This window comes from Tasmannia lanceolata, unplaced genomic scaffold (assembly GCF_043159265.1).
Source record: "Tasmannia lanceolata isolate RefF3 unplaced genomic scaffold, GAP_Taslan_0.1 ptg000018l, whole genome shotgun sequence".
Lineage (NCBI taxonomy): Eukaryota > Viridiplantae > Streptophyta > Magnoliopsida > Canellales > Winteraceae > Tasmannia > Tasmannia lanceolata.
This window is the reverse complement of record NW_027518695.1, coordinates 27,080,827-27,091,190: the sequence shown is the minus strand read 5'-3', so window position 1 is coordinate 27,091,190 and position 10,364 is coordinate 27,080,827. Positions and strand designations below refer to the sequence as shown.

Here is a 10,364-nt window from a genome sequence, read left to right as displayed (position 1 = left end):
GGGTATCTATAAGCGTCCATTCCGCACACCAATGAATATTGAGTTATACCTGTAGAGGATCTGATTGACGTCCTATAGGCCCACAAAACATACGGGAGCTTGTTCGACCAATCTTTGTAAGTCTCGGTCATCTTGCTGATGATTACTTTGATGTTTTCGTTGGCAGCCTCAACAGCTTCGTTAGTTTGAGGTCTGTAAGGCGAAGACTGATGATGCTTGATCTTAAACTCCTGACATAAGCGTGCCAGGTCATTCTTGAAATGGGACCCATTGTCTGAAATTAGCTCATGTGGCACTCCATATCTTCATATGATATTTGATTGGATGAACTTTGCAACATAAGCTGAGGTCAATGACGCATATGAAGCAGCTTCTATCCATTTTGTGAAATAATCAATGGCAACTAAAGTATACTCATGTCCACTTGAAGACTTCAGACTTATCTTCCCGATGATATCTATTCCCCATACTGAGAATGGCCACGGTGAAGTGAGAGAATGCAACTGAGAAGGCTACACATGGATGAGATTGGCATAGACTTGACACTTGTGAAATTTCTTCACATAGGCGTAGCAATCTGCTTCCATTGTCAGCCAATACCCAAGTCTCAGGATTTTCCTCGAAAGCATCTTTCCGTTCATATGCGGTCCACAGACTCCTTCGTTTGTTTGCTCTATGAGTTCAGCTACCTGATCCTCATCTATGCACAAGAGTTGGATCCCATCAAAAGACCTTTTGTACAACTCTTCATCACAAATGACAAAGTTAGAGGCCAATTTCTGAAGAGACCTTCGCTCTTTTCCTTAAGCTCCAGGCGGATGTCCTTTGCCTGAGATGAAGTCTTTGATATCTGTGTACCAAGGCTTACCATATGGACCCCTCGCTGTTATTTCAATGGCGTTAACATGTGCCGGGGCCCATTGTAGCCTTACAGATGGTTGAACCTCCATTATTGCAGAAATATTGAGCATTGAAGCCAGAGTAGCTAATGCATCTGCAAAATGATTCTTTGTTCTAGACAAATGAGTGAACTTGATATTTCTGAATTTTCTTACCAGAGACTTTAGGTACATATTATACGGGATCAACCTATCTTATCTCGTTCTCTAGTTTCTGTTGATTTGACAGATGATCAAAATTGAGTCTCCGAATACATTTAGGTCCTGAATGTGCAAGGCTATGGCTGCTTCTAAACCTGCGATACACGCCTCGTATTCTGCCATATTGTTTGTGCACTTGAACTGAAATTTGATGGATATAGGAATATACTCTTTTCTTGGTGACACCAACACCGCCCCTACACCTTAGCCCTGATTGTTGACTGCTCCATCAAAGTACATCAACCACTTTGTGTCTGAAACTTCTTCTTCCACAGCCATTATCTCCTCATCTGGAAACTCTGCTTTCAAAAATTCATTATTTTCTGCTGGTGAATCAGCTAACTGTTCAGATATAAACGCTCCCCTTAATTGACTTCTGAGTGACATAAGTGATATCGAACTCAGACAATAACAACAACCACCTGGCAGTTCTTCCGGCGAGGGCTGGCTTCTCAAACAAATATTTCAATGGATCCATCTGTGAGTGTAGAAGAACCCTATTTGATAGCAGGTAATGTCGAAGCTTTTGAGTGGCCCAAACCAGTGCCAAACAAGTCTTCTCAAGGTTGGTGTACTTCTGCTCGTACTCCAACATTTTCTTGCTGAGGTTTGGGCAATGAACCTTCTCAAGTATTGGACCTTTCCTAAGAACCCACGGATCTGTTTCTCTGTCTTTGGAGGCACCATTTCTTGGATAGCTTTGATTTTCTGCGGATCTACTTCAATCCTTCTCTGGCTGACCAAGAATCCCAACAGTTTTCCTGATGTAACCCCAAATACACACTTATTTGGGTTGAGATGTAGCTTGAACTTTTAAATTCGCTGAAAAAACTTTCTCAATGCCCCTGCATGCTCTTCCTGGTTTTCGCTTTAACGATCATGTCATCAACATATATTTTGACCTCTTTGTGTATCATGTCATGCAACAAAGTGGTAGCAGCTCTTTGATAGGTTGCTCCAGCATTTTTGAGTCCAAATGGCATAACTCTGTAACAATATGTCACCCATTGAGTGGTGAAGGCTGTCTTAGTCATGTCTTTAGGAGCCATCTTGATCTGATTGTATCCTGAGAATCCATCCATAAATGAAAGGAGAGCATGGCCTGCTGTGTTGTCCACCAAGATGTCAATATGTGGCAGAGGGAAATCATCTTTCAGACTTGCTCTGTTCAGATCTCTAAAATCCACACACATTCTGATTTTTCCATCCTTCTTGGGCACTGGTACAATGTTGGCTAACCATTCAGGGTATTCAACAACTTGAATAAATCCAACTTCCAATTGCTTCTGAACTTCATCTCTGATTAACAAATCGCACTCTGGTTTCATTTTCCGAAGTTTTTGCTTTTTCGGCCTTGCACCTGGGATTAGGGGAAGTCTATGTTGAACAATGTCTTCGCTTAATCCCGGCATGTCATCATAAGACCAAGCAAAAACTTCTTTGAATTCCTTTAATATGGCAATTAATTCCTCACGCTCTTCAGGAGTTAATGTTTTGCCAATTCAAATTTCCCGAATTAGGGGCTCATCACTTATATTGATGGTCTCAATTTCTTCTTTGAGTAGTTTTGCTCGACGCTGCTTCTCCTGTCTAATCATGTGTTTGATTTCAGGGGAAATTTCGTCTGCATCCTCATCAGAGGGGGAGTCTTGATTATTATTATTGTTAATTTGATCAGATAAAGAAGGAGAAATTGAAGTAGAGACAGGCAAATAAAGAGAAGAGTTTTTTATTTCATTCAAAGAAATTGAAGTTACATATGTTGACGCGCCCTCAATAGGCTCAATATTGGAATCCTCAGAAATATTTACAGACTCAACATCAGACTGAACTATCATTTGAACAGACTTAACATACTCGATAGACTCAACGAAAGAAGTAACAAACTCTGCATCGGAGTGAACAGCAGCATCAGAAGACTCTTCATCAATCTCATCGGCGGGCTCGGTCACAACTATACCTGCATCAAAAGAAACATCAGATATAACAGACTCTATTTTTTACTAAAAAATGGACACGTACTTAGAGACAACATAGTCTTTGGTAGAAATAGGACTGTACTAGATGACGACTTGGGGTATGACCTGGGAACTCCAGTTCATAAGGTGTCCCTCGGCTAGGGTGATAAGGCTTTCAGGATCAAGGATCAGCGCATCTCCTCCAATCATGGCTACGATCGGTAACTCAACCTGAAACAGAGAATTCAAAAGACACGGCTCAAGGATATCGGCCCAATCAACCTCTGGTTCAATCTCATGAATCTGTAAGCTCAGATACTCATCTAGCAGCTCTATATCGAAAAATATCTCAAACCCTGGCAGCTCTTGCCCTATTAACTCATCAGCCCACGGCTCTGCGAAACCACAGAATGCAAAGTCATCTCCCTCTCTGCGGTACTTACCATTTCTGATCAGACTAAATGGTTTCATCGGCAGCTCTAGACCCTGACGACGGAGTTCGGACCATTTCCGCATGTAATTTCTCATTTCTCTAATCTCTTCGCGAGTAGGCTCATATCCGAGTCCAAACAACCCTTCATTCTTTCTCATCTCAGGCCATTCGACTATCCCCTGATGATTGCGACCTAGACCTGCACCGGGAATATACCCCTGTCCACGCATCATTTTTACAACCTGGGGATTAGTGCTGGTGAGGAACATAATCTCTTCATTCATCGCCTTCTCAAATGATATGGCAGTGACTTCTACAGAAAACCCAGTCAGACTAACATCGCCTTTCTTTTCTGAGGTACCTACTTGCGAAATTTGGCCTACCTCTAAATCAGGATCAGCCTTAACTGTTATCACCCTGTTATTTCTAATAAACTTAAGTTTCTGGTGCAGTGAAGAAGGGATATCTCCAACTTTATGCAGCCAAGGTCGGCCAAGCAGGAGAAGGAAAGATGCTTTGATATCGAGCACTTGGGACTCTACTTCAAAAATTTCTCCTCCTATCAGAATTTCAGTTGCTAGGGTTCTAATAACATCGCGTCTCATACCATCATACGCCAAAATTCCTTGTTCAGAAGGGATGAAGTCATTCGGCCCAAATCCCATGACAGTAGCAGTGGTTAACAGACATACGTTTAGTGCGGACCCGTTGACAACTAATACATCTGGGACCTTCTTCCCGTTACAGATAACTGTGATTTTCAGTGGACGTGTATGATTGCGACCCTCAGATGTCAAATCTTCATCAGTGAAAGAAAGAGTCTTCGACACCCTAGCCATCGCTACTAAACCAACCAGTTCATCAGGCGTAATATCTACAGATACCTGTGCAGCGTTCAACTCTCTTACCACAACATGACGGTGCTTTGGGGAAACCATAAGCAAACCCCATATTGAGATATTAGCCTAGGTCTTTTTGAGTTGACGCAAAAGACTCTTATCTTCTTCTTCGTAACTTAGGGCTTGTTCTGTTTCTGTGCTTCCACGGTCTTTACAACTTCAGCTGGGTTCTCAGCCCTCAACTCAATAGGTTTGAAGATTCGCCCACCACGAGTAACATGGCGGACTTCGTTACATTGATCATTTAGAAATTCAAAGTCATCATCATCAAAGCCAAGGATATATGGAACAATATCTTGGACCTTCTCTTCCTCACATTGAAGGATGTAGGGACCAACAGAAGACTCAGCATAGTCATCTTCATCTCCACACAACACATAAGGTTTCTCTTCCTCTACCTCTTCAATTTCCTTGCCAAATGTCAAGACAGTCGGTGAATCGGAAGTGATAGCACAGATCAGGGAAGTAGGGTCAAGAATAGGCTCTTCAGTAAAAACCGCCCAAACTGTAGGTGGAGGTCGTGCAACATGAGTTGGTAATGGATTCCGGGTAATGTTTGGCACAGATACATCAATTTTTTTCGCTTCTATCATATCCTGAATTTTATGCTTCAAGGCCATGCAGTTATCTGTTAAGTACCCTGTTCCTTGATGATATGCGCAATACTGGTGAAATTAAGGTCTAGGGAACCAAGAGGGGTGTGAATTGGTTTTCTCAAAAATTTATCCCATTTTAAATTCAAATATTAAACCCAATTCAAATTATCTTTTCTTGCTTAGTTTTTTGTTAGCCCAAGAAGTATCAAAATACACAACGCACAACCAAAACTCAAAAGAAAGAAAGTGCAAAGAAGAGAGTGGTTCGAGCAAAGCCCTACTCCACTCTTCTTGAGATCGTCCTCAAGGATTTCCACTATTTGAGACCTCCACGATGTCCGTCTCCAAGGCGATTACAATCTTAAGGGTATTAAATGAGGATCCCCTAGCAACCTTTACACCGACTCTACTTCTTCGCCGAGTTCTTAGCGCTTCTCCCTACGGTATTAAGAATAGGATGCCCTAGCCACCTTTACAATGAATAGAAAGAAGATTGCTATGCCTTCCTCTAAGGCTTGATACACAATGAAGTCCTCTTGAATGCTCTCCAAGATAACAAGTTGAAAACCTAAGTCCAAACTCAAAAGATTTGCAAGTGCAAGGCAAGTTTGGTGGAGAAGGAAAAATCTTAAGCCAAAAGGGTTTGCAAGTGTTTTTGAATGCTTAGGATAGTTAGTGAATCATTCATGAGAGTTAAATGAACCTCTTGAATGCATATTTATAAGCCCTTAACAATATATAACCATTTGTGGGTAGAGGTAACAAAAACACCCCAAAAATCAATTATCCGTTTGTAACACAATGGCTATTTTTTTTTGCTGTGCGATGTTCTCGGAGTTCCGAGAACCATTCTCGAAGCTCCGAGAAAATGACCAAAGAAAGGATTTAATCCCTGGACCATTTCTCGAAGTTCCGAGACAAATCTCGGACTTCCGAGCTCCGAGCTCCGAGAAGCCTATAACAGCAGATTGTTTCTTATTTTTTGTGGTGTTTAGTTTTGGGCTTGTGGAACTCAATTCCACATAGATAAATAGAATGTCTTGAGGGTCCAAATATGTTGGTCCACCTCACGAACATTCACTTAACCATTTAAGTTTAAAACGGGGATGTTAGTCTTTTTGAAAACATATTTTGAAAAGCTTGCCTTGACTTAGAAATCCAAAGAGAAAGGATGTACAACAAGTCTGAGTATAGCTACACTTCTCTTTGGTCTTGGTCTTCATAGATCATCCACAATAACAATTACATACGTCTTTCCACCTAAACAACCTGTCTTCATTGGTCCGAAGTGATCCATATGAAGTAGTTGCAAGGGATAAGTGGTAGAGATCATATTTTTAGGGGCAAATGAACTCTTTAATTGTTTGCCTAATTGACAAGTTCTACAAATGTGATCTTTGGTGTACTTAAGCTTAGGCAAACCTCTAACTATGTCTTTTGATGAGAGGGTTGAAATGAGATCCATTCCAGCATAACTCGATCTCCTATGCCATAGCCAAGAATCTTCACAAATGGCATTTAGACATGTTACATTTTATAATCTAAGATCATCTAGCCCAATGGTGTAAATGTTATTGTCTCTAGAACCTATGAATTACACCTTTCCATCTATCTTATTTTTAACAATACATTTGTCAGGGTTGAAGACTACTTCAAACCCATTATCACATAGTTTACTAATGCTAATAAGATTATGAGATAAGCCATCAACATAAAGTACATCATAAATGGTTGAGGTAGAGTTACCTATGGTGCCTTCTCCTTTAACCTTTCCTTTCTTGTCATCCCCAAAGGTAACTTCTCCACCATCCTTGAGTGAAAGGGATGCAAATTGAGTGAGGTCTCTAGTCATGTGCCGAGAGCATCCACTATCAAGGTACCCTGTGTTCTTCTTATTGTGGCTTCTAAGACATACCTACATATGAATAGGCAAGTGAGATCCCTTAGGTACCCAAATCTTTCTAATCTTGCTATGTCCATTTGTTTCTACTATTGCATTTAACTTGATCTTATCTTGTTTAGCATACATGCAAGCAATCCTATAATGTCCTTCTAGTCTACAATTAAAACAAGTTTTAGTATTACTAGAAGAAGCTTTCACAAATTTATTTTTGTAGTTTGACATTGTAGTATCCCATTTGTGTCCAAGTCCACTCTTATCATGTGACCATCTTTGAAGGTTAACAATTCTATCCAGTTTTAGTGAATCATTCTCATACCCTTCAAATAGTTTCTTCAAATCATCATATTTGTGAAATAGTTCATTATTTTCATGCTTTAGTTTGTTGTTTTCAATGGATAGTTCTTGTCTACTTTTATTCAAATTCTTGATGGTAGCATTCAAATCATGAATTTCAATTTTAAATCTCTCATTTTCTTCTTCCAAAAAATTATGATCTTTCTTCAACTAACCAAATTCTTTTGTCAAACTAGAAAGAGAGTTTTCAAGAGATGCATTCTTATCAAGTTCAATTTCTAGTTGATCATGCGCACTTTGTAAAGAATCAAGAACTTCTTTTAAAGTAATAACATCATTTAACGTACTTCTTTATTGTCATTTGTTGAAGCCATGAAGCACACGTTTCTTGCGATCATGCAATCTTTTCCATCATCTGGCTCACATTCGCTTTCATTGTCTTCATCCCATGTGGAGGTCATTCATTTCTTGCCTTCTCTCCTCTTGAATCAATTGTTTGGAGTAGGCTCATTGTTGAATGGACAATCCGGACGGATGTGTCCAAATTTCTTGCATCCATAGCATCGGGGTTGAGATGATCCGTCACCGAGCTCTTCTTTCTTCTTGAATGGAGAATTGGCCTTTCTATTCTTCATATTTCCCATATTCCTTTGCAATAACTTGATTCTTCTTGTCAGGAAGGCTACCTCATCTTCCATATCTCCTTTTTCTTCTTCATCATCACCTACATTACAAGTAAAAGCAATATCTTTTTCTTTTTCCATTTTATTTTCAATTTCGGGTGCTTTTGTTTTGAAAATTATTTCATGAGTTTTCAAGGACCCTATTAGTTCATCTAGACTTAATGTGTTCATGCCCTTAGCTTCGGTGATTGCGGAGGTTTTGGATTCCCATGATAGAGGTGGGGATCTAAGAATTTTGGTTACTAAATCTCTGTTTGGAAATTATTTCCCAAGTCTCTTTAGCCCATTGACTAAGTTAGCGAATATAGTGTACATATCGGCAATGGTCTCATCGGGTGTCATTTGAAAAGGTTCAAATTGCCTAAATAGATAATTCATTTTAGATTCCTTAACATGGTTAGTTCCTTCATGGGTAACTTCTAAGGTGCCCCAAATTTCCTTTAGCCGAATTCAAGTTTGAAACTCTATTGAAATATCCGGGTGACAAAGCACAAATTAAAGAATTCATGGCTTTGGCAATATAGTTGGAGGCTTGTTGTTCGGCTTCGGTTCATTCATTTAGATTTCTAGTGGGCAAGGTATATCCATTTTGAACGGCTCTCCAAATTTGGTAGTCTTGGGTTAAAATAATTTTCATTTTAGTTTTCCAAAATCCAAAGTTTCTTCCATCAAAATAAGGTGGCCTAGTGTTTGAGTAACCTTCTTAGTGTTGAGGGTAGTTTGCCATTTTAGGATCTTTTCTCTAGACCGGTTACGATTTTTAAAAAAAGTGATGAGGCTTTGATACCAATTGAAATTAAGGTCTAGAGAACCAAGAGGGGGGTGGATTGGTTTTCTCAAAAATTTATCCCATTTTAAATTCAAATATTAAACCTAATTCAAATTATCTTTTCTTGCTTAGTTTTTTGTTAGCTCAAGAAGTATCAAAATACACAATGCACAATCAAAACTCAAAACAAAGAAAGTGCAAAGAAGAGAAAGGAACACACCGATGTATAGTGGTTCGGGCAAAGCCCTACTCCACTCTTCTTGAGATCATCCTCAAGGATTTCCACTATTTGAGACCTCCACGATGCCCGGTTCCTAGGCGATTACAATCTCAAGGTTATTAAATGAGGATCCCCTTGCAACCTTTACACCGACTCTCCTTCTTCGTCGAGTTCTAAGCGCTTCTCCCTAGGATATTAATAATAGGATGCCCTAGCCACCTTTACAATGAATAGAAAGAAGATTGATATGCCTTCCTCTAAGGCTTGATGTATAATGAATTCCCTTTGAATGCTCTCTAAGATAACAACTTGAAAACCTAAGTCCAAACTCAAAAGATTTGCAAGTGCAAGGCAAGTTTGGTGGTGAAGGAAAAATCTTAAGCCAAAAGGGTTTGCAAGTGTTTTTGAATGCTTAGGTTAGTTAGTGAATCATTCAAGAGAGTTAAATGAACCTCTTGAATGTGTATTTATAGTCCCTTAACAATATATGACCGTTTGGGGGTGGAGGTAACAAAAACACCCCAAAAATCAATTATCTATTTGAAACACAACGACTATTTTTTTTGGCTGTCGCGACGTTCTCGGAGTTCCGAGAACCATTCTCGGAGTTCTGATAAAATGACCAGAGAAAGGATTTAATCCCTAGACCATTTCTCTGAGTTCTGAGCTCGGAGCTCCCAGAAAAATCTCAGAGTTCCGAGAAGCCTATAACAGCAGATTGTTTCTTATTTTTTGTGCTGTTTAGTTTTGGGCTTTTGGAACTCAATTTTACAAAGATAAATGGAATGTCATGAGGGTCCAAATATGTTGGTCCACCTCACGAACATTCACTTAACCATTTAAGTTAAATATGGGGAGTGTTAGTCTTTTTGAAAATATATTTTGAAAAGCTTGCCTTGACTTAGAAATCCAAAGAGAAAGGATGTACAACAAGTCTAAGTATAGCTACACTTCTCTTTAGTCTTGGTCGTCATAGATCTTTTATTTATGTGCTTGCTTTGCTTGAGTGTATTTGAGGTGAGCTCCACATTGATTGTTCTTCCAAGGTAAGTTGGCCCATATGATCTCTAGTTCCTTTTACTCCTGTGTGGTACATCTTCAAGCAAGACCAAGTGGTGTGTTGGTTTCTTTCATAATTATCCTGTCTTAACACAACACTTTAAGGCAAATTGATTAGTATTAAAAAACATAATCAATTTAGTTTGAGAATCATCAAAACAAAGTAAGAGGATGAGCCCTTGGGCTTACAACTGGTCTTCACGCCAATGTCTAGGGAGAACCAGTGGTAGAGGTCTCGGTTCTAAGAGAGTGATCTTTTTGTCTCTTAGTAACTTCTTGAGAGCGATAGATAACAGGTAAGGTAGCGGATGAAAATGCCTTGGCGCTTTCTTCGCTGACTGCTCTGTCTCTGCCACAACTCTTCTTATAGGGCGTGCAGGTTTCACATTGTTAACTTCGGGCTTTGATGCTACTATTGGTTTCTTTCCATTCCTTGGATCAAAAGATGAC

At 39.6% G+C, this 10,364-nt stretch overlaps 1 protein-coding gene across 1 annotated transcript; it reads right to left on the bottom strand.

Annotated features, from left to right (window-relative positions):
• Window positions 1–1,304: 1,304 nt before the first annotated feature.
• LOC143850238 (uncharacterized) lies at window positions 1,305–4,429 on the bottom strand. The gene is made up of 4 exons (XM_077359505.1): window positions 3,193–4,429; window positions 2,868–3,060; window positions 2,003–2,399; window positions 1,305–1,442 (listed from the first exon to the last, which is right to left on the bottom strand). The coding sequence occupies exons 1-4, from the start codon at window positions 4,427–4,429 to the stop codon at window positions 1,305–1,307; spliced, it is 1,965 nt and encodes a 654-aa protein (XP_077215620.1).
• Between the last annotated feature and the right edge of the window lie 5,935 nt (window positions 4,430–10,364).

Coding starts and splice junctions, on each gene's coding strand:
- LOC143850238 (XM_077359505.1), bottom strand. CDS start 4,429: ATGGTTTCCCCAAAGCACCGTCATGTTGTGGTAAGAGAGTTGAACGCT. Junction 3,061..3,192: donor GGGACACCTTATGAACTGGA/GTTCCCAGGTCA, acceptor CTTTTGATGCAG/GTATAGTTGTGACCGAGCCC. Junction 1,443..2,002: donor ATGACATGATACACAAAGAG/GTCAAAATATAT, acceptor ATATCTGAACAG/TTAGCTGATTCACCAGCAGA.